Source organism: Saimiri boliviensis, chromosome 6, assembly GCF_048565385.1.
Source record: "Saimiri boliviensis isolate mSaiBol1 chromosome 6, mSaiBol1.pri, whole genome shotgun sequence".
Classification (NCBI taxonomy): Eukaryota; Metazoa; Chordata; class Mammalia; order Primates; family Cebidae; genus Saimiri; species Saimiri boliviensis.
The window spans coordinates 74,877,581-74,905,438 of NC_133454.1; the positions used below are offsets into that span (position 1 = coordinate 74,877,581).

Consider the following 27,858-nt stretch of genomic DNA (forward strand, 5'->3'; position numbering starts at 1 on the left):
AAAGAATTGAGACCGATAATTCCAAATGGCACTTGAAAGATTCCATTTATGTAAAATGTTGTTTTACATAAGTGTTCACTAAATAAGTAATTATAGTTAGGTTTGGGAGATATAATTTAAGATTATTCTTATTTATTTTTTTCTGAAATAAGCAAAAATTTTAAAAATTAAATTTTATTTTAAGCTGACATAATAATTATGCATATTCATAATGTTGTTTTGATGCATATTATGTATAGTGATCAGATCAGGGTAATTAGCATATTTATAGTCTCAAACACTTCTCATTTCTTTATGTTGAGAACATTCAGTATACATATATAATCAAAAATATACTAACATTTTAAAAACTAAATGAAGAATGAAAAAAATTATATTCTCTCTTTGTTTTCCTGGCCTGATCAGAGTTGAATAGCCCATCTCTTGGTGTGAAAAATCTAAATGAGAGACTTACTTGCATTTTCCTCATTTATCTAATTTCTAAGGATTGGTCAGAATTCTTACTTCTTAAGGAATTACAATACAAATGGAAGATCTATATAGCCGAGAAGAATGTTTCTGTCTTATTTTTCCTTTGCTATGTAGATGATTAACTCTTCTAGCTTTATCTAGTATTAAGGTATAGATATAGTGACAGGATTAACAACGATAAAATAACAATGGGCACACACTTGGATGGTTGTGACAAGATCTGGACTCTGGCCCTTCCTGGACATAACCCACCCACTGGCATAGGCCACTGATATGTAATGTGCCAGTGGATGGGTCATGTTCACTCTTTGGGGCTTGTAAACTGTCATCAATATACACAGGCATACTTCCAGGGACAGGAAACTACATCCACATATATGCCATCAATATACACAGGCATACTTCCAGGGACAAGAAACTACATCCACATATATGCATTTATGTGTACGTGAATGATCATTTCATGCCTGATGAGCTGAGTTCTCACAGAAACTTTAGTATCAGGAGGCCTGTACCACCAAACATGAAGGGACATCCTCTTCACTGAGCACAACCCACCTTCCTGGGCTGCAACCTTTGAGTATTCTCTCTCTAATCTCCTTCATCTTGACACTATAGAGAATAGGGTTTATCAATGGAGGAAGCAGGAAATGGACATAGGAGAGAGGAGTATGAGTACACTGAGTGATTGGCAGCTCAAGATGATTAATCAGTGCCAGGAGGATCACAGGGAAATAGAAGAGGAGCACGGCAGAGAGGTGGGCAGCACAGGTTTGACCAGACTTCCAGCGATCCTCCTTGGACTCCACACCTTGCAACACCTTGCCAATCAGGCCATAGGAGAAGAAAATAAGCAGGGGGTCCAAACCCAAGGCTGAAAGAACCACAAATAGGATGTAGGCTGCACCCCAAACTCCTGGTCAGGCCAAACGGGCCACATCTGGATGCAAGCAGTAAGAATGGGTTAGGACCTGTGGGCGGCAGTAGGGCATATGGGCCAGCAGAAATGGCAGGAGCAGATGGAGACTCAGGCATCGAAAAAACAATGGCCAGGATGATTTTGCTAATTACGCTGTTGCTGAGGAGTGTTGAGTAGTGGAGAGGTCAGCAGATGACCAGTGCCCAATCAATGAACATGGCAAGCAAGGCAGAGAACTCCATGACAGAAAAGACATGGACAAAAAGCATCTGTAGAAGGCAGACTGAGGCAGGGACAGTGTGAACACCAGCAAAGGCAAGGCTCAGCAGTGTGGGCATCAGGGCAGTGCGCAAGCCAACATCAGACACATTCAGCAAGAAGAGGAAGAAGTGCATTGGGCGGTGCAGGGCAGGCTCCCATGCAATGATCCAGAGGATAGTACCATTGCCCAGTGCAGAGAGAAGGTAGACAGCAATGAGGGGCATTGTCCACCAGGAGAGTGCACTTGACAGGCCTGGCATGCCCACTAGCAGGAAGGTGGGAGCGATTGAAGTGCTGCTATTGGGGGCTGCTTGAGTGGGTAATACTGACATAGTTCAGGATTCCATGTTGAACTCTGGAACCTGAAAAATGATTAGAAAGGTTTACTTAAGTGCCTGCTAAATTTGCATAAATCTTTCCAAAATAGCCTGCTTGTTCCTTCCTCTGACTCATGCACACACACACAAACATTTCCTCCCTATGCACACACCTATCTTAATAGGATTTGCAGCATTCATTCCTTGCCTTTGAGGTTTTTCTATAGCTGTCCTCATAGCTTTGTGGTTCTATTTCTTTCCCAAATTGTTTTCACATTTTTTTTACCTTGTGTCTCCCTGTAGTGTTATTCCAATTTTTCTCCTCCCTTTATGACAAACATTTAAGGAAACAGTCTATCTACCCATATTTTTTTCTCTTCCCAACTCCAAACAATCTGACTTCTAGAGTGCCTTAAGATATTTACATTTTGGTGCACTTTAATTGTTCTTATTAAGTCACCAATTACTCCTTTATTTCTAAATTAAGGGGCATTTATTTTTTCTAAGGTTGATTTATTTCTTAATGAGCTTTGGCTATTATGGATCCATTTTTACTTTTTTTGTTGTTGTTGTTATTTGACTTGATTCTTCACCACTTTCTTTCTTTCTTTTTTGTTTTTTAATTGCATTTTAGGTTTGGGGGTACATGTGAAGAACATGCAAGATTGTTGCATAGGTGCACACATGGCCGTGTGATTTGCTGCCTTCCTTCCCCTCACCTGTATCTGTCATTTCTCCCCATGCTATCTCTTCCCACCTCCCCACCCCCCATCCCTCCCCCATTTCCCCCCAACGGACCCCAGTGTGTAGTGCTCCCCTCCCTGTGTCCATGTGTTCTCATTGCTCAACACCCATCTATGAGCGAGAACATGCAGTGTTTGATTTTCTGCTCTTGTGTCAGTTTGCTGAGAACGATGGTTTCCAGGTTCATCCATGTACCTACAAAGGACACAAACTCATCGTTTTTGATGGCTGCATAATATTCCATGGTGTATATGTACCACATTTTCCCTATCCAGTCTATCATCGATGGGCATTTGGGTTGGTTCCAGGTCTTTGCTATTGTAAACAGTGCTGCAATGAACATTCGTGTGCATGTGTCCTTATAGTAGAATGATTTATAATCCTTCGGATATATACCCAGTAATGAGATTGCTGGGTCAAATGGGATTTCTATATTTAGGTCATTGAGGAATCGCCACACTGTCTTCCACAATGGTTGAATTAATTTACACTCCCACCAACAGTGTAAAAGTGTTCCTATTTGTCCACATCCTCTCCAGCATCTGTTGTCTCCAGATTTTTTAATGATCACCATTCTAACTGGCGTGAGATGGTATCTCAATGTGGAGCTACAGTATGGGAAAGTTGAAAAACTTTACTGTGATTAAGACAATATTAGTGTGAAGTAGAGAGTGATAAAGTGAAGATGAATTTTGTAATTCTTAGAATAATTACTTAGATGTATATTCCAAAATATAGCTAATAATGTGTTAATAGAGAAATCAAAATGGCACAACCACTGAATGGTTCCATGGTAATGGACTGGATATGAAGAAGAGAGGGAGGAAAGACCTGAATTTTAGTTTGGGCAACTGGTTGAATTATGGTGTGGTTAGTGATTTGCCAAAATTAACCTTAAGCAGATAGCAAGAAAACGTTTTATTTTTGTTTTCATTTTACAGTATTTGCTATGTTAAATTTCAGTTTCCTATTTGCATTACGGTGGAGTTATCAAGTAGGAAGCTGATCTGGAGAATAAAGACAGTATTGTAGCCTGAAGATATACACTTGTAGTTAATCAGTATGCAGATGATATTTAAAACAATGATATTTGACGATATCACTAAGTAAGAGAGTGGAGTTAAAGAAAAAAACATCGAATAAAAGATACACCAGAGCCAGGCACTGTGGCTTATGCCTGTAAACTCCCAGCACTTTGAGTGGTCAAGGCAGGTGGATTGCCTGAAGTCAGGAGTTCGAGCCCAGCCTTGCCAACATCATGAAACCCTGTCTCTACTAAAAATACAAAAGTTAGTTGGGTGTGGTGATGAGCACCTGTAATCCCAGCTATTCGGGAGGCTGAGGCAAGAGAATCGCTGGAACCCACGAGGCTCAGGTTGCAGTGAGCTGAGATCACACCATTACACTCTAGCCTGGGCGTCAAGAGTGAAACTCCGTCTCAAAAACAAATTTAAAAAAGACACACTGACATTTAGTGCTCTAGGAAGAAGACATATAATCAAAGAATAATAAAGAGTGTAAATTAAAGTAGGAGGAAACATCAGGCAAACATGGTTTCAGAGAAATCAACAAAGAAAAATAATTCAACATTGCAGCAACATTTTACTGTATTGAAACCTGAAGAACAAGCAGGAGAGTAAGACAGAATTTTTGCTGGGTTTAGCAATAAGCAGGTTATTGGTCACATCTGCACATACTCTTTCAGTGGTGTGGAAAACAGCATTTACTGAAGTGAATTGAAGAGAGAATGGGAAGTTATTGACAGGGATTGTAGACCACAATGTTGAGAGGCTTTGCTATGAAACAGAAAAGAGAATGAGACAATAACACAACGACATGTGAAACAAGGGTAATTTTTTCTTTCACCTTGTTTTTAGATAGAGAATTATAAAAATTAAGCTCTAGGGTATAATTGTATTTTGATGTACTTATTGATGCACATTCATATAGGACTGAGAATAATTCTGAGTTTGTATGGGTTGCTACCACAGATCTGTATTAAGCAAAACCAGGTCCTCTGGGAACAAGACAAAGTAGTGTAGCATGCTCAGAAGCCTGGTTCTGACTAGTCTTTGGTCCTGGGGCAACTCCGGAAAGTCACATGTTCATGTCTCCATAGAATCATTTCAGAGGAAATTCTGGGCAAGGCTGCTGTTGGTTTTAAATCTCTGTGCTGTGGTGGTTGATACATCAGAAAGGACTCTTCTAGATCAGGCTTTGGGTAAGTTGGGGAAAAATCTGAGCCCTCAGAAGTGCTTTCTGTGAGGATCTTGTCACAGAATGGCAGAGACTGCAGTATGGACAGTTCGTAGAAAAATGTAGGGTCTCCTGGGTGTTAGCAGTGCTGAATGCCTTTCTGGCTGCTCCAGAGTAGAATTCATTAAAAAAAAAAAAGAGAGAGAGAGAGAGAGAGAGAAATGTAAAGGTCAGCACTGAGTGGTAAAGGTAAAGGAGATTGTGTATTGAGCACAGTTCATTATGTTATCTCCAATTTGAATTTAACGGCAGAAATTTTCACTAAATGTTGATCTTCTCCTTTAGAACCAAATAGAACTTCAAAGCACAATAATCAGAGAGCTTATATTTAAGCTTTAGTTTTGAGACGTGATACAAGTTAATCAACTTTTCTGACCCTTGTTTTTCTAGTGCATGCAATAACAGTAATAACAGGTTTTGTATCTTTAAATGAGATAGGGCATGTAAAGGGCTAAGAACAGGGCCGGGAACATGAACAAGCACTCAATAAATATTAGATTGTTTATTATTAAAGTAGTAAAATAATTTTAAAATATTGGCCCATTATTCCTTTTATTGTCTATCTAGGGCAACACACAGGATATTGCTTGTGCTTTTTACATTGCTTGTGCTTTTAAATACCAATAAAGAGTCTATAATGATCATAATGCTCAGCAAGCATTACTTCTTCGTTTTCTTCTCCTTTTCATTAAAATAGAACTAATGCTTCTAACTGTAGATGTGGGAATTAGGCAGAAAAGGAAGTATGTGTTTCTACCAAAAGCTAGTCAGCAAAACAAGAGTCCTACAGATCATTGTCCTCCTATGCCCCTCACCCCTGATCCCCTTCTTCTGAGTCCCAGCTCAAGGTCAATAGCAGATAGTTTCTTATCCTAGTGATACTGGTCTATGAATCTCACAAGAAACAAGTCCAAAGGGCTAGCTTTTACTTAGCAGCTCAGATCCTTTAAGAGTATAGTATGCTCATGCCTGTTTCTTAGAGAGCAGCCTTTCCACCTTCCCGCCTAGGTAGAAGAGTATAGAAGTGAAGTTGAATACTACATAGACAGGAAGGAGCCTCAGTGCTCGCTCCTTCTCCGTCTTGACCTCCACATACTTCTGAATCTATGGAAGCTCCTGCCCTATTGCTGTGAGGAAAGTTCAGGCTCCACTCTCTCCATGGTCTACCACTATTATTGAGGGAGACAGAATTAAGCTAAGCCCAGCTGATGAGACATGCTGGACATAAGGACCCACCTGTAAAGCATGCTTTCATTCAACTCCAGCTATACAGTACACTCATGTAGCTCATCTTGCTTTCCATGTGTTCTTTGCTAACAGGTCTTGGAAGAAAAAAGAAAAATCCTTCTTTTTGTCCTCTGATTACTCATGACACATTGGTACTTTGCAGAAATTTAACAGATTTGAAGTCATTAATCAATAAGTAAATTAAACATGGTTAAATTTCCTTGGTTCATGAAATCTTAAGGAATCAGGAGCCTAGTTTACTATCCATGCCCCAAATTCTGGAATGTCTTGCAGGTCTCTAGGATGAAGCTGCTTGGATTGCCAGTGTAGTGTCTCTTTTGTGGCTGCTCATCCCTCATAATCAATTTTCTTATTCTTTGCTTTTTCTTACTGATTTTTACTACATGTGAATTCTACTAGTATATTGTCTTTTCATCTTTGGCTTATCTGAAACTTGCTTTCACTAAATCCTTTACAGTAAGCATTAGTGATGAAGTGCAAAGTCACTGAGACAGAGCCACAGAATCCACTGTCTTGAACCCTGCAACAGCCACTGCCTGAAAGCCACTGGTATTAAATGTTGGAATAAACTGGCTGACGGATAGACAGATTTAGGCAATACAGAATTTGATCAAAATATATAAATTATATACATATATATGTAGGTGCATAAATTTAGAATCATATAAATAGATTTCATGACAAATATTTTGAGAGACATTTTTTACAGTCAAGCAAACATTACTGAGTTTATAGATAATACATGGGCATTTATTATATCTGAACTTTATTGAGTCTTTACTATTTTCCTGGTGCTCATCTAAGTGCTCTATCAATATTCCAAACACATACTCTTAACAACCCCATGGTAGGTACTATTATTTTCATTTTTATTTTAAAGAGGTGAGGAATTAAGCACAGTGATTATTAAATAACATGTTCAAGGTCATAAAGCTAAGATTCAAACCCCAGAGCCTTTATTTTTAAAGCTATTTTTCTTTTCAAATTTGCCAAACAGAGTCAAAGACAGAGAGATATAGGTAAAGAGAGACAGAGATATAGGTAAAGAGAAACACTTATTATATAACTGATAGACCCTCAATCCAATTGGACCCATTATTTTTCAAGAAGTCATTGAGGATGTTGGTATTTTTTAAGTCTGCAGTCTGCATCTGCAATTGTTGAAGTTTCAATAAAATGTTCTGCAGTGATGAAAGTTTTCTAACAATCATAGTTTCACATGCTCTACAGGGAGTAGGAAGACGAATACAGCAGGTAGCAAGTGGTTGAAGTTTGCTTAAGAATGAATTATCAAACAGCTAAAAATTGACAATTTAAAGAGGTTGTACCTTACATAGCATTTTATTTTTTATTCCTGGGATGATTGACAATTTTCTTGGATGAAAAGTGGAATGATACTAAATCATGAATGCAACTGCTATACTGTCATTCCCATTAACTCCCTGTTTGTTTTGTTTATTCATCATTCATGTCTGCAGAAAATGATGTGTTTTATGACAGACGGACAAAGCCACATTTTCATCAAAGACTTAGATGACAATATATTTTTAAATGAAAAATAAAACAATTGGTGTTTGGCTCATGAGTCTTTCATGGTCATTTGGAACTGCCAATGAAAATAAATATTGCATAGAAAAATGTAAAAAATATTGAACAACCATTTTATCCAATTCAGTAGCCATTAGTCACATGTGGCCATTGAACATTTAAAATATGGCTAGTACCAGTAAGGTAAAATTGTAATTTAATGTAATAAATTTAAATTAAAATGGATGCATATTTCTGGGGACTACCATATTGGAAAAAAAAATACTGCACTAAACTACTGACTGAGAAATTTGGAGTAATTTCTTCTATCTCATTCATTCCCAAGTATCCAGAGCCCTCTGTCTCTTGTGTGTAGCTCTGGATTTTGTCTGGTGGATTTGTTCCTTTCAGTGACCAAGGCTACTACTTCATTTTTTAAAAAGAATACCTTAAAGAAAGAGTTCTTAACCTAGGTCCATAGATGCTTTTCAAAAATATCTGAATTCATTTAATTTTTATGCAGAACTTTGCTTGTGTAAGTGTGTATGGTGTGTTGGTGTGTGTGTGTGCCTGTGTGTGTGTGCATTCTTAACTGAGAGATTCTTTGTGGGATTCTCAAAATGGTTATGATAAATGCAAAGTTCAGAGCCACTATAGCACTACTCTTTCTTTAATCCTGAACCTTTGTCAGCTGTGGTTAGACTGGCCTGAAAAGGAGATTAGCTCAGCTGCACATTTGAATATATGTTCTTAAGATGACACCAGAATATTAAAATGGAAGATAATTGATTGTGTGGCATCAAGATTTTAATCTTTTTTTTTTTTTTTTTTTTTTCATGTTCTCACTCACAGGCGGGTGTTGAACAATGAGAACACATGGACACAGGGAGGGGAGCACTACACACTGGGGTCCGTTGGGGGGAAATGGGGGAGGGACGAGTCGGTGGGGAGGTGGGAAGAGATAGCATGGGGAGAAATAACAGATACAGGTGAGGGGAAGGAAGGCAGCAAACCACACTGCCATGTGTGTACCTATGCAACAATCTTGCATGTTCTTCACATGTACCCCAAAACCTAAAATACAATTTAAAAAAAAGATTTTAATCTTGATCTTTAATCTTCTTCATTGCAAGCAGTAGACATTAATGTCTGTGATTCCCCATAGACTTAACTAGGCCTTACTTGGAGTTACAGTGAGAAATGTAATTGCTGCTAACTAAAGATGACATTTATTAGAACAGTCACACAGGAACATGGAAGAAGGAGAATGAATCTTTTTTACGGAGAAACAGGAAAACAGGTCTAGATGAGTTTTGATACTCAGGGCATTGACTTCAGTAATCTGAACATTATTTGAACCTGTCTTTTGGGAGATTCTCCATGGATAGATTTAATCTGGCTGAACCATATATTAGTTGTAAAACTCTTTAAAGGTATTAGATATCATTCTGCTTCCTAATAAAGAGAAAAATGAATCTCAAAATTCCTTTCTAGATGCACCTTAGGACAGAGAAATCTAACTGCAAGGAAGAACATATTGAAGAAAAAGGGCCTCAATAAATGAAAATGACAATGGGAAGACTGGATATTTCTGAAAAGGTACTAAAGCATCTCTTTTCTGGCTCCTGGGTATCTGTTTTGTATTGCTGCCATGAGAAGTTACTACAAACTTAGTGGCTTAAATTAATATATATTTATTTTTAACAGTTCTTTAGATCTGAAGTCCAAAATGGGTCTCACTGGGCTAAAACCAAGATTTAAAACATTTTTTAATGCAATATTTTCTGGAGACTTAGGGGACAATTCTCTTCACTTACCTTTTCCATCTTCTAAAGGCCACTCATATTACTTGTCTCCTGGGTACCTTCCTTCGTCTTCAATGTCAGTAATTCATGTTCAGCCCTGCTCATGCAGCCATCTTTCTGGTTCTCTGCAGCTGACAAAGATTATTCATTTCTAAGCAGTCCTGTGACTTGATTGGACCTACCTGGACAATGCAGAAGAAACTCTAAATCTCAAGGTTCTTAACTTTAACTACATTTGAAAATCCTCTTCTGACATGCAAAGTAAGATGTTGATAGTTTTCAAGGATTCAGATCAGGAAATCTTTGTGGGCTATTAATCCTCCTACCATAGTAGGTCTTTTTAAAGTTCCTTGGGATCAACGTGACTTCTTCCTCCCTTGCTTGCTGCCAGCTCAGATCCTTTTAGTACTCACAGACTCTTAAGAATACAGAAGTTCGGAGCTTTAAATTCCTTAAAGTGTATCTTTCCTCCTCCATCTCACATCACACAAGTGCCAAAGAGGGGAAGGATTAAGAAATTGAGTACCACAGAGGGAAAGGATCGTATCAAAAACAAAACAATTTAAGATCACAACCAAGATGTACACACACACACATCCACACATATTTATATTTGCACATCTATGTTTATGAACAGTCCTTTTATTGGGATTGTGGTTGCCTGTCCATGTCTGTCCCACAGACCCCAGCTGCATGATGGTTGAATAAATGCACTCAGACACAAATTGCCAGTGAACGAGTGGGCTAAGGGGTCATGAGCCACTCACAGAGAGAGATTGCAGCTACATGACCCTGACCAGTTCCCCCCTCCTCATTTATTTAATATAGATTTAATAACAGAGGCTCTAAGTCAGTACACTTGTAGAGAAAGATTAAAGGCCAAGTTCCAATGTCCAAAGCAAACACCATTAGTGGGTAATCTCCCTCATCAACCTGCCCCTGAGAGGGTCATCTGGCTCAAAGATTCGTTTTAATACCACATGAGTAAACAAGCTAGCTAGGCAAACTACTCACTTTCTATTGTATTTGCACCCTAATATCCCTGGCTCTTGCAAAGAGATTCTAGCTGCCTTCAGTCAAGAACTATAGAAAAAACTCTTAGACCTGCCAAACGAGTTTGACTATGTTCTATAACTTTCTCTACTATTTTTCTCTTAGTATTTTTGCCACTACCCTGAGTGAATTCCCACAGTTGCCAATATATTCTTCATGGTTATTGGTGTTACTGTTTATTATATACATAAATACACAATACCAAATTTTTCCCTAGTATTGTAGTCTGCAAGACCGGTAGCTTCTTGATATTTTTGAATTGCATATGTTCCTATTAGGTTCAGATGTTGACTGAGGTTTTTTGTTTGTTTGTTTCCTTTTCTCCTAGATATTTTAAAATTTGATGGTTAGTGAAAGCATTCTTGCTTCATGCAGCAGGGGCTATTGGTTTCTGTATCAAGCTGAACATGGATGTTCAAGAATAATATTTAAGTTACTTCCTCTTACTGCTACCATCTCAACACTTACAGTTACTGATTCCATTTGAAGCCTGTTTGACTTAATGAGCTTTTCTCTTTTTTCCTAGTCAAACCTCTATTCCACTATGTCATTACTCAACCAAACTATTGAGAACCACCAGAGCTTCTTCATCCTGACTGGGATTCCAGGAATGCCAGAGAAGAACTTATGGATGGCCTTGCCCCTCTGTCTTCTTTACAGTACCACAATCCTGGGAAATGTCACCATCCTAGTTGTCATCAAAGTTGAGCAAAGTCTCCATGAACCCATGTATTATTTTCTAGCCATGTTAGCTGCCACTGACCTCAGCCTTTCACTGTCTTCCATGCCTACCATGGTCAGTGTTCACTGGTTCAACTGGCGTTCGATAACTTTTAATGTCTGCCTTATCCAGATGTTCTTCATCCACACATTTGGGGGAGTGGAATCAGGTGTTCTGGTGGCCATGACCTTTGATCGCTTTGTGGCCATCCGCTTTCCTTTGCGCTATGCTACCATTCTCACTCACAGTGTAATCAGCAAGATTGCAGCAGCAGTCCTGCTACGGAGTGTGGTGACTGTGCTCCCTGTGCCTTTTCTTACCAAAAGGTTACCTTTCTGCCACTCCAATGTCCTCTCTCATGCATACTGCCTCCATCAGGATGCCATGAGGCTTGCCTGTGCTGACACCAGTGTCAATAGCATCTATGGCCTGCTGGCTGTGATCCTCATCATTGTACTAGATGCCTTGATACTTTTGGCCTCTTAATTCTAATTCTCCAGGGAGTATTGGACATTGCTTCCCAGGAAGAGAGGCTCAAGGGTCTCAACACCTGCCTCTCTCATATCTGTGCAGTTATGCTTTTCTATGTGCCTCTCATTGGCATGACTCTAATTCATGGCCATGGGAAGCATTTGTCACCAGTAATACACACATTCATGGCCAATATCTACCTGCTTCTCCCTCCTGTGCTCAATCCCATTGTGTACAGTGTTAGGACCAAGCAGATCTGATGGCGGATTGTCCAGGCCTTCTGTGGGGCTAGGGTTGGCCATTAATGGCATCTACTATTTCCATGTAAATGCAATCGAGTTAGACAAGAGTATCAAATACAGTACTATCCAATAGAAATTCCAGCCTAAATGGATATTTTCTTATTTCTCTTCTGTTTAGTAACCAGTAGCCATACATGGCTATTAAATGCTTGAAATTTTATTAGTGCAAGGTGAGGAACTGAATTTTAAATGTACTTAATTTTAGTTGATTTAAATGTAAATTTAAGTAGTCATATGGGGCTAGTAGCTGCTGTATTGAACAGTACAAATGTAATGGGTTGTCAAATTAAATTGCAAAATGGTTTTGATAAGAGCAATAATTTATTTTAGCTTAATAAAAACATAAAATTTTATACTTTAACATAGTATTAAGTAACTTTCAAACATTTATGTATAATAAAATTTACTCATCTTGGTATATTGTTTCATAGGTTTTGACAAATGCATTGTGTTACTTACCACCACTGAAACAAAGATACAGAACAATTTTATAACTTTCCCAAATTTCTTTATGTTGTGCATTTGTGGTCAATCACTCTATTATCACCCACCCTCTGGCAAGCATTGATTGGGTCTCCCTCCCTGTATAGATTCCTTTTCCACAGTGTCATGCAAATGAAATCTTGCATTATATAGTCTTTCATGTTTAGCTTCTTAATAAAATGCTTTTGAGATTCACTCATGTTATTGCATGTATTGGTAGTTTATTCCTTTTTATTGCTGAGTAGTTTTCTGTTGTATGTCATGGTATAATAACTTTTTTTTGAGAATATAGCTCTTATACTCCATTAGAATCACTCTGGTATTCAGTGATGAACATAGAGCATTTCTTTTCTTTTGTCTTTGTTTGTGTATTTATTTATAGATTTTATAACATAAGGCATACATTTTTAAGAGGTTGGAATCAGAAAGGAAAAAATATTGAAAATAAATAGCATGTGCAGAGTTTGAGGAAATGGTGTAGTCAGTGAGTTGGAAAAATAAGAAATTTCATATAAGCTTTATATCTCAAGCCGGACGCGGTGGCTCAAGCCTGTAATCCTAGCACTTTGGGAGGCCGAGGCGGGTGGATCACGAGGTCAAGAGATCAAGACCATCCTGGTCAACAAGGTGAAACCCTGTCTCTATTAAAAATACAAAAAATTAGCTGGGCATGGTGGTGCGTGCCTGTAATCCCAGCTACTCAGGAGGCTGAGGCAGCAGAATTGCCTGAACCCAGGAGGCGGAGGTTGCGGTGAGCTGAGATCGCACCATTGCACTCCAGCCTGGGTAACAAGAGCGAAACTCCGTCTCAAAAAAAAAAAAAAAAAAAAAAAGCTTTAGATCTCAATCTCAGCCTCACTTCTGTTCAGAGGGCTTTTCTGACTTGCACTTAATATATACTCTGTATGAACAGGGACACTTTTATCCCACTTCATTGTATCCCAAGTGTGTAATGTAGGTTAGAAAAATAGTGGACACTTAATATATATTTTTGAATTAATTAATTAATGAAAACTATATTATATTTGATTTAATACTTCCTATTTTTTCTGTTCCTATTTAAAATTCATAAATCTTATTTGGAATTTTCACAGTCACATATCTTCACTGATAGGAACCAGGGAAAGAGCGTAGTGTTTACTTATGCATCTGAGCATTACCTGATGTGCAACTCTATGAAGTTACCTGATCTTCCTTGATACTCAGTGGGATAAGCACCTTTGCTCAGTCTGACTCATACATACATAATGAGAATATATTTGGAAAATGTTTTAAGAAGCACATAAAGGGCCAGGTGCTATGGCTCATGCCTGTAATCCCAGGACTCCGGGTGGCCTAGGTGGGCAGATCACGAGATCAGGGGTTTGAGACCAGCCTGGCCAACATGGTGAAACTCTATCTTTACTAAAAATACAAAAATTAACCAGGCATGGTGGTTGGTGCCTGTAATTCCACCTACTGGGGATGCTAAGGCAGGAGAATTGCTTGAAGCCAGAAAGTGGAGGTTGCAGTGAGCCGAGCTTGTGCCACTGCACTCTAGCCTGAGTGACAAAAAGACTCTGTCTTTTTGGCACCAGGGGATGGGTGGAAAGTACAAAAGGCCAGGGTAGATTAGATATAATCAGGATTGTTAATTGACTGTCTACTGTGAATAGCTGGATTCCAGTCTAAACGAAGCTTAAACCAGATGTGGGCACACAGTTGGGAATCAATCTATGAAACTGACAGATTGAGGGTCATTCATTTAAATCATAGTTCCTGAAGATATGAATGGAAGCAGTTGGCATTAGAAGGTAATATAGCATGTTGGTTAAGATGAAAAGCTTTGAAATAAGACTTTTTTCGAAGTCTTGAGTACCATTTCTGGTACTATTTCTGAAATAGGCTTGAGTACCATTTCTGCAACTTACTAACTTTTAGACAGGAAAGTTACTAAAAAATCTCTCTGAGCTTCAGTTTCCTCAGCTGTGAAATAATAGGTAATAATACGTAACTCATAAGATTGATCATGAAAAAATAGACAATATATTTGAAAGATATAGTTTCTGGCATGTATTATGTGTTTATCAAATGTTAGGTTACTTATGCTTAGAAGGTAGATGGCTCCAGATATGACTTGAATAGGAGGGGTTCTTAGGAGGAGTTCCTGTGTAAGAAGAGGGATATAGGATTAGCCAGGGGAGTAATGAGACCTCTTAGGAAGAGGACATATTGAAAGCAGAGAACAATGGGATGACTCTTTCTGCCTTCCTAATCCAGCTCTGACATTCAAGGAGCCTTCCTGCATGAGAGTCCTTAGCCTAAGGCTAGGTAAAGAGGAATGGTTATGGTTATTTGACCCAGGCAGGCAGCTTTTGCAGATATCCATTACTGTCAGCCTCCAGGGCTAGGGCTCTTCTCCCAGCCCCTGATGGATGGGATTTGCTTGGGCCTGGGAGCAGGGTTTGAAGGTAAGTCTCAGAGATATGGCTGAGTTGCCTAGGGGAATATAAGCATATGGGTTCCATCACTCTTACTCCAACCAGAATGCTTACTAATCAAGAATGCTTTCTGTTGCCTGGGGACTCTACTGGGTTGCCTATAAAGTCCTTGCTTTGGAAGCTGGTTTAGTCCCCGCTCTGTTACGGGACTGAAGAGAAGTTGGTGGTGTTTCCTGCTGATGTGACCAGGTAAGGCAGGAGTGCAAATCTGGGGAAAAAAAAACTGAAGGAGAGGGAGTTTTTTAAAAATGAAGGATGGTAAGATAAGGAGAGGAAGAAGATAAAACAATAAATTGATGGGAGTTTTAACATGCGATGAAGAAAGAGAGGGGTGTAACAGATACTGGAAGAAATTGAGATAGGGAGAGAGAAGACAGGAGGAGAGAGAAGAGACAAAGGCAAAGGGCAATAGAACTCAAAACTTTCTTTCCATGGCGATAGTCGTTTGGCAATCAATCAGTGTTGCTAAATGAAACTTTCTGTGTTTCCTGATCCTGTTACTTTCTGATCCTATTACTAGATAACTAGTAACTAGCACTGAGAGATTAAAAACATGCATGTCCAAACTTTAAAAAAACTCAAACTTCTGGCAGAAAAAGAATATGGTATTTGCATATGTAAATGATCAATATCAGCTGTGCCTCATTATTAAGCACCAAGTGAAAGGTCCAAGCAAAATGTGGTGCAAAGATTGAAGTAGAGGATAGTTTTAGCTTAATATGTCACGTAACTGTCAGGGTAGATTCTGAATTGTGTAGGAAATATAATTGTGTTCACAAATTAACAGAAGGTAGGGTTGGTAAATGAAGAGGATGGGTCTGTTACATTACTGAGCCCAGAAAATCTGGATGTTGACCTTTGGGTCACTCAGTTATTGAGTGGAGTGAGTGTTATTCAAACAATTTCACCTGGCCTTCTGTATATGAATGGGCAGATGCTATCTTCTTCCTGGCCAGTAGGATGGAGGCTTATACCTGAAGAGAGAAAGCACTAACATAGTGCTCTGGTTAGCTGGCAATGTTGAGAAAACCTTGATAAACTTAGGCACTGAACTGGGACCTACCACTGGCTTCAGAGTGTATGAGCTCACAGAGAGAAAGCCCTCTCCTTCTTTTTCTGTCTCCATTACACAGAAAAATTTCCCCAGCAGCAAACGGAGCCACTGTCTCCTCTCCTTTTACCCCACTCACATTATCCAGTGTCATTTCTTTTTTGTCTTTATGAGATATCATTCAAAGAACTGAGGATAACTGCTATCTGCTTTACAAACATCTCATCTCTCAGTTACTTTTCCACCCCAAACACCCCTCTGCATTCATCAGCATGATGATAAAACCAATACAAACATATGTAGACTTTTACACATAGTTTCAAAAACACTTGGACTCCACATTCTTTAGATGAGTCATGAGAATATAGCTCTCTATTTGCTTATTTCTCATCTCTATCCCTCCTGTAGATTATATACAAATATAAAAGAATGTTAAAAATGTTTATATTTTAAAAGAAGGAAATTAACATTCAGCCATCCAAATTTGTCTCATTAGCCTGGCCTCTCAGATCATCTGAAGTTCAGTAAAAAATAATAGACTTTGGAGTTAATAAATTTGGTTTTGAATTTGAATCTATTTAACTATTTTAGCCTGCATATACTATTTAACCTTCCCGTGTCCATTTCCTTTCTTTAAAACAGATGAAAAAGTCTACTGTAAATTGAAAATTGTATATAAAATGACTAATAAAATGTATGACACGTAATAAGAATCTTAATTATTTTTCTTTCCTCATAGTTCAGTGTCTTCAACCAACCATGGCGATATTTAATAACACCACTTCGTCTTCTTCAAACTTCCTCCTCACTGCATACCCTGGCCTGGAATGTGTTCATGTCTGGATCTCCATTCCAGTCTGCTGTCTCTACACCATTGCCCTCTTGGGAAACAGTATGATCTTTCTTGTCGTCATTACTAAGCGGAGACTCCACAAGGCCATGTATTATTTCCTCTCCATGCTGGCAGCTGTTGATCTATGTCTGACCATCACGACCCTTCCCACTGTGCTTGGTGTTCTCTGGTTTCATGCCCGGGAGATCAGCTTTAACGCTTGCTTCATTCAGATGTTCTTTGTGCATGCCTTCTCCTTGCTGGAGTCCTCGGTGCTGGGAGCCATGGCCTTTGACCGCTTCCTGGCTATCTGTAACCCACTGACCTATGCTACTGTCCTCACAGACAGGATGATCCTGGTGATAGGACTGGTCATCTGTTTTCGACCAGTAGTTTTCTTACTTCCTGTTGTTGTAGCCATAAACACTGCGTCTTTTCATGGAGGTCAAGAGCTTTCCCATCCATTTTGCTACCACCCAGACGTGATCAAATACACATATTCCAAGCCTTGGATCAGCAGTTTTTGGGGATTGTTTCTTCAGCTCTACCTGAATGGCACTGACTTATTGTTTATTATTTTCTCTTATGTCCTGATTCTCCGTACTGTTCTGAGCATTGTGGCCCCAAAGAAGCAACAAAAAGCTCTCAGCACTTGTGTCTGTCACATCTGTGCGGTCACTGTTTTCTATGTACCAATGATCAGCCTGTCTTTAGCACATCGCCTCTTCCAGTCCACCCCAAGGGTGCTCTGTAGCACTTTGGCCAATATTTACCTGCTCTTACCACCTGTGCTGAATCCTATCATTTACAGCTTGAAGACCAAGACAATCCGCCAGGCTATGTTCCAGCTGCTCCAATCCAAGGGTTCATGGGGTCCTAATGTGAGGGGTCTTAGAGGAAGATGGGATTGAAGGTAGGAAATTGTCAGGACATGAATTATATTTCAGAAAGGAAGGGATTTGGGGCAGTCTTATCCACAGACATTTTGGTTGCTGAGTCAATTCCAGTTGAATTTTTGGAGTGGGAAGAAGACAGTAACTTCCCCCGAGTTTATCAAAGAGTTTCATTTTTTAATGCCATAATTTAAAACCAAATTAATTTAGTTTAGTCCCTGAACCATTTTAAACAATGACATGACTCCTGTGCATATGAAAGCAGAATAAAGTCACTTTAATATAGTGGAATAAGTTAGTTATCTCCTTTAAAACAGTAATTTTTAGAACAGAAATAAATTACAATTTTTTTTTCACATCCAGCTGAACATTTTTTTAACCCTGAGGTGACATTTCCAGTGAGGCAATGAAGGTTGTTACTTGAGCTGGTAAAAGGAAAAGTTACATATGTGCACAAAAACACACACATAGAAAGTTTTAATTAAAAACTTTAGGAAAGCCTTGCCCATTGGTTTCAGTTCCTGGAGTCACTTCCAGAGGGCACTGTATCCTTACAAATATACTCCCTATACCTCTATCTTTCTTTAATCCCTTTTCTTCTTAATAGAAGTGATACTTTTTCAGTTTTAGTTAGTACTTTGCATACCTCCAATCCATCCAATATCTAACATTACATATTGACTTTTGTTATTTTCCATTGCCTGTGTATTCGAATACAGTTCTAATCCTGATTCCATAGCGACTCCACTGCTAACTCTCAGAACTGCAGCTTTTTGTTTGTTTGCAATTTTTTCTTGGGTTGTTAATTTTTTACCTAGCTATTAACTGCTTCTACTCCGTAGTATACTCATCACTGTAGAATTGAACAGTAGTTTTGATGCTTTTCAGCTGGAAATTTCTAGATTGCCTTTATTAACCATATTTATTTTGTGAAGAAGTAAATTCAGGTGCAGGGTTGTTAGGGTGCTGGAGATAATTCTTCAATTTTTTTTTTTTCACAGTTTTCACAATTTCATCCTACCTAGGATAATTCATGTCTGAGCACTGCCGATCAAGCAGGTACTTTGATTTGAGCCACCTGTTTCCTCCCCTTATCTCAACTTCCTATTCCTTGGCAGATAGGGAACACCTGTCTCAATCTGGTTTCTTGGCCTCAGTTTTCTTTCAAGCTGCGTTGTTCAGCTCAAGCACTGACAACTTTGTGATTTTGCTTCGCTTGGGCTCCAATCCCTTTTACTAACAATAATCACATACCATTTATATTTAAAATTATTTGCATGAGTTTCCTTTTATACATCATATTCAGGTAATTGAGATTGCGGAAGAGTGTGTGTCAGGACTCACACACTTTTTAGGTGAGGAAACACAAGTGAATGACCATCCTTAAAAGTAATGCAATTATAAGTAAAATTCAGTTTTTCAAACTCTAAGTCTCTCATTGTAGCCAAAATGTTTCTTCATCTTGTGCACTCAGAGGGAAGTCTTTGTATTTTATTATACCACAATTCAGTATTTTATCTTTCAACTTTTGTTCTCATATTGCTGCTAAATAAATGTCTCTGTGGTTCGGTCCTCATCAAAAGGAAAATAAATACAACTATTATTCAAAAGTGCAAGAATCCAAAGATACAGGATAGATATAGAATCCAAAGGTATAGAAAAGATGTAGAATCTAAATACATATCTAGTTTCTAGACATCTGATGCCATACAATTTTCCTGAGTGTATCATACTATGACAGTATCTTTGACCCTGAAATTAACTTGTGGCAGGGCAGACATCCCAGATCACACACTAATCTAACCATCCAAACTTTTCTGCCTCAGTTATTTCAGATGTCTCTGGCTTTACAGTCGCTCCTTTTGAAGACTTTTCTAAAAGTTTTCCTTGGTAAACTTACAATTTTCTATTCACAATTTAGAAGTTTCAAAATATCTGGAAAAACTGCTTTTTTGTTGTTGTTGTTCGTTTGTTTGTTTTTTTAATTTTCTTAAGTTTGGTGTCAAAATTTATTGGCTAAAAAACCTAACAGGACATTGTATGAACATACTAATGGATCATAATTTACTTTACACATTTCATTTCAGAAATATTTCTATGTTTGAGTGCAGGGTAATACTTCCAGAGAGATATGGCTCTTTTAAAATATGAAATATAATTGAATTCCAAAGGTTTTAGATGAACAATTGTGAGAATGTGTGATACTTCTTCCAGTTTTATGACAGTCATAAATAGTGTGCCATATGTGTGTTAATCTTTGTCTACTCAAAGATGTAGTTTTTAATACCTGACTCAAAATGCAACATTTTCACTCAACACCAAAAACATTTTTATCAATGTACTCCATTCCTATAGTAATTGTTAATAGGCAATGAATTTGTGTTTTGTGATTTTAAGCAATGTATTTTATATATTTGGAGTTTTTCTGATTATGAGTGTAATATATAAAATTAAAATGTGTGAATGTGTTCAGAAATAGAAAAATATTTAAAATATAATAACAATTATTTGCAATCCTATAGGGAGATTACATAATATAGGCATGTGCCCCATAATTACCTTTCAGTCAACAAGGACCTCAAATGTCTTATGGGACCACAGTAGTCCCATAAGACTACACTACCAGTATTTTTGCTGTACATTTTCTGTGTTTAGACATACACAAATACCATTGTGTTAGTTACCTCAGTATTTAGGACAGCAAAATGCTGTACAGTTTTGTAGTCTAGGAGCAATAGGTTATCTCATAGGTATGAAGTAGGCTATACCCTCTAGGTTTGTGTAAATACACTATATGATAGTCACACAATGATGCATTTCTCAGAAAAAATTCCCCTTATTAAGCAACTCATGACTGTATATAACCTAAGTGTATTAAACCTGTTTTTTTTAAATAAACCAACACATGGGCATACATACATGTACATTTAGAAATTAAGATAATAGTTTATATGGAAATGTATGTCTTAAATATTTGCGTGCTATTATTCATTATTCTCTATTAAACCATATTTTATATTAGATTTTACTTCTAGGAAGCTTTGCTTTCACTATCCACCAAAATAGGCCCTTTATTAGATGTATAATTAAAATGATCATACTTTGCTAATTTGTTACTTATTTACTTATTTTCCCCACCACCTGAACTACATGATAGTAGGCCTATGTCTAATGTTTCATTTAATTTTTAAAACCAATTCAGGCTTTAGCAAGCACACTTTGTTGTTGATGCTGTGTTGCATTGGTGAATAACATGTCATTATATTTGTATGTCATGGTTTATGCTACTATTTCCTATTGCTTAACACTTCAGTAACCCTTGATATATTTTCTTATAAATATATATTTGATTCTATCTCTGATTATAGATTTCCAGAAATATAAATGATTAAATTTAGAAGGAGGCAAAATAACTGTTGGTCTCCTTGGGTTGACCAACTGTAGTGGCTGAATTTGTGGGCTCTGAAATCATACTTTCTGAGCTTAGATTTAAGCTCCTAACACTTTATTGCGCTATATTACTGGAAAAGTCATTAAACTTCATAAATCTTTAACTTCTTAACCCAGAGAAGAAGAGGAAGTAATAAAATCTACCTTTCCAGTCTCTTGCAAAAGTTGATGCTGTTAATTCTGGTAAACATATAGCCCAATGCTGGCACCTGGTTAGTACTAGATATATTCTATTGTCATTATCTTCTAAACTGTGACTTAAACGTTATTCATATAACTAATTGCTTTTCAATAAATATATGTAATGCTTTTGTTCTCATATTGCTGCCGAATTAATATATCTTTGGTTCTATCTTCATCAAAAGGAAAAAAATACAACTAGTATTCAAAAGTGCAAGAATTCCAAGATATATATAGTTTGTAGCGTCTGACCCTAAACAAAGATTAAGGACAGAAGACTTTATTTTAGACAGACAGCCTGTTGGCAAACCCAGAATAAAACCACAACCTTAAGGATTATTTGTAAGAGACTTTGTGAACTTTGACAAGAATTACAGGGTTGCTTTTTTCTTTTTACTTTTCCATTGTAATAGCTTTGTAGTTATTTAATCAAAGAACTTACACCATCCAGACATAATTTATTTGCTTATATTTCAGTAGAATTTAAAATTATCTTTGTACTTATTTTTTTGGTGGGTGATAAATATCACATGCACAAAAATATGAAATGTTGAATAGGTTTTCCTTTTTCCTCCCTGTGTTATTTGACTACTCCATCAATTTTATATTAGGTTCTGATATTTCTTGATTATATCTTACATTTTCAGATCTTATATATGTTGCAATGTGATTATTCTATTTCCTTGATCTAATCAATTTGTTGAGTAAACTGGACAATTTTACAGCTGTTTAATAAATCTTACTATTATATTAAGCTTTATTATGGTTTGTAATGTATTTATTTTTATTATATATTTTCCAGTTTACTCTTATATCTCTGTTTTAAGAATTATTTTAGTTATTACAAAATAAATGTTACTGGAAGCTTAATTAGAAGTATATTAAACCTGTTAGATAACTGAGAGAAACAGATAATTTTTAGCCTATTGACTCTTGATCCAGAAACATTTATTGACATTTTATGACTTGAGTCATTTCCATCTAGTACAGATTTGTATTTCTGAGTTGAGGAGAAAAACTAAAAACTTCATTGTTTCTTTCACAAAAATATGTTTTCTTTTTCTTGTGGTTGAACAAAACATGATCTGTTTTTCAGGACAGCTTAATTGACTTGAAATTTATAGTTACTCCTTACTTATTTTGGCAATAGGTGTTCTATCATTTGAGATGTTTGTTGTGCTTGTAATTTATCAGCATATTCTGAGTTGTTAAATACTTTTTTGTTGTTGTTTTGGTTTGTTTTACAAAACAAGCTGGGAAATGTGTCAGACTACTAGTCAGATGCCAGTTTTATACACTGTACAAGTGCTGGACACATACCAATACATTTGATCAATGCAATTCCTCTGAGGAAACAAAATACAAATTAAGAGAAACAGACAAGCAACTAATATTTATGGCATAAATGGAGACTGAGGTCACAGAAAAAGACTTTAATAATGCCGCCTGGGAGGAGGCAAGCAAGATTGTTCTTCCCTTCCCCAGTGTGGGCATAGAGTCAGGATCAACCATCAGACAATAAGAACTCACCTAAATTCACCTGGGGACATAGACTATGTAAGATTATTTCACCATATAAAATATAAAAGATTGCTTGAACCTTCTTCAAAATGGTTCTTTGAAACAGAAATAATAGTAATTATTTGTGAGCTCAACTTAGGTAATAAAACTGAAATAAATTAACAATAGTTTTCTACTAATTCATAGCAGAAAATTGTTAAGGATTGACTTATTCTAAATTTATGTTTTATATCTTTGTACTAAGTACCCACAAATAAAAAATAGACATGAGACAAACGCATTTTACAGAAAATAATTTGAGGTACCTAAACATCTTTGGTTGGCTATTTTCTTTAAAAAATATGAAACTATATAACCATGCATATTATGCTATATTAAATATTACATAGGTATTTCATGCTAGTTTAAAGTTATTTCTAAGCTCTTTGTGACACTGAAACATTAGATAGCAATTTAAAATATGAAATGTCAGTTTGCTGAGAATGATGGTTTCCAGGTTCATCCATGTCCCTAACAAAGGACACGAACTCATCGTTTTTGATGGCTGCGTAATATTCCATGGTGTATATGTACCACATTTTCCCTGTCCAGTCTATCATCGATGGGCATTTGGGTTGGTTCCAGGTCTTTGCTATTGTAAACAGTGCTGCAATGAACATTCGTATGCATGTGTCCTTATAGTAGAATGATTTATAATCCTTTGGATATATACCCAGTAATGGGATCGCTGGGTCAAATGAGATTTCTATTTTTAGGTCATTGAGGAATCGCTACACTGTCTTCCACAATGGTTGAACTAATTTACACTCGCACCAACAGTGTAAAAGTGTTCCTATTTCTCCACACCCTCTCCAGCATCTGTTGTCTCCAGATTTTTTAATGATCGCCAGAACAGAAAATCAGACACCACATGTTCTCACTCACAGGTGGGTGTTGAACAATGAGAACACATGGACACGGGGAGGGGAGCACTACACACTGGGGTCCGTTGGGGGGAAATGGGGGAGGGACGGGGGTGGGGAGGTGGGGAGAGATAGCATGGGGAGAAATGACAGATACAGGTGAGGGGAAGGAAGGCAGCAAATCACACTGCCATTTGTGTACCTATGCAACAATCTTGCATGCTCTTCACAGGTACCCCAAAACCTAAAATGCAATAAAAAAAAAGAAAAAACAAAACAAAAATATGAAATGTCTAAGCAACCATAAGACCTATTATTTTAGAACATATGTTTTAGATACATGTTCTCATCAAGGATATTAGTACTTAAAAATACTGTATTTTAAAATTTTTTTCCTATTTCTTACCAAGAGCACAATCATTCCTCTGTTCTTTACATTAACTATGGCTTATGGCACCTTGGATTAGCATAGAGAAAAGTTGTTTTTTATTAAGAAATGTTATGAGATAGTTTATTGCTATAATTCAAGGCTGTGAAAATGACAAGGTAGAAGACTTACTGGATCTGCCTTATAGGGTCCAGCCCTATAGGGTTCTGTGAGCCGCTCCCTGCTGGTGAGGAGATGAGAAACTGTAGAAATAAAAGACACAGACACAGAGATAGAGAAAGGAGAGTTTGGGCTCCAGGGTCCACTGTCAACCAAAGCTCGGAGGCCTGCAGTGGCCCCGAGTGCCTGGACGCTCTGACTTTTATTGAGTACAAAGCAGTGGGCAGGGAAGGTAAGGTGAGGTAATGGTGGTCGGTGATAGGGTCAGGTGAATCACGTGTCTTAAAGATAGGGGACCCAATGCTTTCAAGCAGCCTAGGGGAGGAGAAAACCTAATGTGTTAGGAGCTCTTCGCATATTTGTTAGAAATGTCAAGGACATTAATTCTTATCTTCTGAGAAAAAGAGAAACCAGGTGCAGAAGCAGGGTGTGAAAGTAGACATGGAACTTGACTGCTGAAGGACAGCATCACATAGAGACAGTTAAGCCCCTGGATGTTTGTGGGCTTTTCTGACAGCTGTCAGGCCTTGCCACAAGAGCTTGGAGAAGCGGAGTTTTCTCGTAACTTCCCCAGGAAGGAGATGTCCCGGCCATTTTGGACATCTCCGTCCCTAGCTGGCTCAACAGCGGGGTCTTTAACAGCGCTGGCACTGCCGCACAGCCCAGGCGCCCTCCAGCAGCCCTTATGCGGGTGTGACAGAGGGCTTAGAGCATTTTGCCTTAGGATCACTTTGTTCACAATGTCACCTCAGTTCCATGCTTCATAACCCGGTAGTCAGTAACATTAAAGGTTATATTGAGTATATATCTTTATGTATAAGTAACTATAAGATTACATATGATTATATAAAGGAATAACTATGTGCCTACATTTCTAATTCTTTTCTAAATCAATATTTATATGAGAACAGGCTGAGGCTTCAGACCCTTGCCATGGCACTTGCAGGGTTTTCCCCCTACACTACATATTTAATTGTTAAGGAAGACACAAAGTGAGCGAATTGTTAACCAACTCATACTTGACAATAGACTTCTTTCACTTAAATGGGAAATCAGTAATTCACACAAAATTTGACTGAATGCTTCTCAGCAGATGCCACGTGTCTGAAAATCACCTGAAAGAAAACCAGCAACTGGATTGCGGTGATAACCTTTAATCTTCGGCTCCTTGATAGTCTTTCTCTGCAAGGGAATACAATCCCTGCTTTCACATATACTTATCCTTGTGCTATAAACAGTGTAACTAAAATGCTGTTTCAGTGTGTTGGGTCATGAGTTCAATAATATTCTAAGACTGTCACATACGTACTTATCAACGGCCATGTGAGTCCTTTGTTCACAGAACCCTTAAACAGCTTATATGCTGTACTGATTATAGTTATCCCTCGTTATCCACAGGAAATTGGTTCCAGGATTATGGAATCCTAAGGATGCCAAAATCTGAGGATGTTCAGTCTCATGTAAAATGGCATAGTATATGCCTCTTACCTGTACACATCCTCCCATATACCTTAAAGTGTCTCTAGAATATTTATGACCAAATACAATAAAAATACTATGTAAATAGTTGTTATGCTATATTATTTAGAGAATAATAATAATAAATTATCTATATTTTCAGTACAGATGCAATCCATTATACATTTTTTCTGAATGCTTTTTATCTGCAGATGTGAAACCTATGGGTAAGAAAGGCCTATTATATACGAATAATTTAAAAAGATAATGATAAATCACTGGTCATACTTTGCTTAGAAAGATATTACTTTCTTTCTTGATCCCAGCTGATCTTGCACCACATTTACCTACACCATTGTTGTAGACCCAGTTTTCCCAAAACCTTTTCACGAATTTGCCGTGTCTTCACACAATATACAATGGGGTTCATAAGAGGTGGCACTAGCAAGAAAACGTCAGCAATGAGGATCATGGCCACTGGGGACTTGTGCTTGCCAAAGCGGTGCATGGATGCCAAAGCAATGATGGGCACATAGAAGATGAGCACAGCACAGATATGGGAGACACAGGTGTTGAGGGCCTTGAGCCGCTCCCTGTGGGATCCAATTCCCATGACAGTCTTCAGGATGAAAACATAAGACACAGCAATGAACACACTGTCTGACATCATACAGAGGGCAACAAAGAAACCATAGAAGAAGTTGACTGTGTTGTCAGAGCAGGCCAGCTTCATGACATCCTGATGGAAACAATAGGAATGAGAAAGTAGGCTTTTCCTACAATATGTCAACCTCTCAAGAGTAAAAGGAAATGGAAGTACTAAGACCATGCTTTTAATGAGAAACGCCAGCCCCATTTTGGCAACTCTGGCACTGGTGAGGATAGAGCTGTATCTCAGAGGGTTGCGTATGGCCAAAAAGCGGTCCAAAGACATGACCAGAAGCACTGAGGACTCCATATCTGTGAATCCATGAATAAAGAATTCTTGAGCAAAGCAAGCATTTGGGGAGATTCCCGTGGCATTGAATACAAAGATCCTCAGCATAGTGGGTAGAGAGGAGAGGGACAAGCCCAGGTCAGAGACAGCCAACATGGAAAGGAAATAGTACATAGGCGCATGGAGTGAGGGCTCAGTTCTGATCACAAAGAGGATTGTGCAATTGCCTACGATGGCTACCAAGTACATGAGGCAGATGGGGACAGAGATCCATACATGAGCACGCTCCAGCCCTGGTATTCCAATCAGAAAGAAGGTGGAAATCTCAATTTCAGAAGAATTGGAAATGTGCATGTTGAGTTCATTGAAAAGTCTTTATTCTCAGGTCTGAAATGACACTCAATACAGGTCTCCTTGTTCGTTTCCCTCCTTTCAGCATGTCGGTCTAGGAAATAAAGAAAATGGAATTGTGAAAGATTTATTATTTTAAGAAATAAAAGAGAGATATTACTTCTAAACAGATTATTAAAAAGTCAGATGTTAATTGAAAAGGAGAACCAGGAATATGGGTACTATAATATGTCTTTGTTAAATCCTCAGAAAACATATCCACAGAAAGAGCAGTAACTTTCAAACAAATTCCTCTTGTGTTATCAGGATTTGTCTTACCCCATTTCAACAAAAAATTGTATAGAGGCAGAATGGACTATAGGGCTCCCTTCCCTGATCTGGAATGAACCTAGAATAATAATAATACTAAAAGAAAAAGGACTAGGGAACCCCAGGGAGTAGTTACTAGTTTTGAAGAATGAATAAAATTAATGGTTTCTTCAATTTCTAGTCATTTGCTACAAACATTTTTTTCAGGGAAGATGTGATAGACTGTTCTCCCATTGCTATAAGAAATGCCTGGAGCTGGGTAATGTACAAAGAAAAGAGGTTTAATTGGATCATGGCTCTGCAGGCTCTTCTAGCATGGCACTGGCATCTGATTGGCCTCTGGGAGCTTTTACTCACGGCAGAAGGTGA

At 37.8% G+C, this 27,858-nt stretch overlaps 4 protein-coding genes across 4 annotated transcripts; 2 read left to right on the forward strand and 2 right to left on the reverse strand.

Annotated features, from left to right (window-relative positions):
* Window positions 1-1,011: 1,011 nt before the first annotated feature.
* On the reverse strand, window positions 1,012-1,983 carry OR51S1 (olfactory receptor family 51 subfamily S member 1). Its single transcript, XM_010334238.2, is given in 3 exon segments — window positions 1,012-1,049; window positions 1,052-1,514; window positions 1,516-1,983. Coding segments are annotated over 3 exon segments (969 nt in total).
* A 9,162-nt stretch (window positions 1,984-11,145) lies between these two features.
* LOC101049733 (olfactory receptor 51H1-like) lies at window positions 11,146-12,098 on the forward strand. Its single transcript, XM_010334646.1, is given in 2 exon segments — window positions 11,146-11,803; window positions 11,806-12,098. Coding segments are annotated over 2 exon segments (951 nt in total).
* Window positions 12,099-16,868: 4,770 nt separating this feature from the next.
* OR51T1 (olfactory receptor family 51 subfamily T member 1) lies at window positions 16,869-17,852 on the forward strand. Its single transcript, XM_010334237.2, has one exon. It carries the CDS (start codon window positions 16,869-16,871, stop codon window positions 17,850-17,852), a length of 984 nt encoding a protein of 327 aa, XP_010332539.2.
* Window positions 17,853-26,235: 8,383 nt separating this feature from the next.
* LOC101049434 (olfactory receptor 51A7-like) lies at window positions 26,236-27,183 on the reverse strand. The gene has a single exon (XM_003923836.1). It carries the CDS (start codon window positions 27,181-27,183, stop codon window positions 26,236-26,238), a length of 948 nt encoding a protein of 315 aa, XP_003923885.1.
* Between the last annotated feature and the right edge of the window lie 675 nt (window positions 27,184-27,858).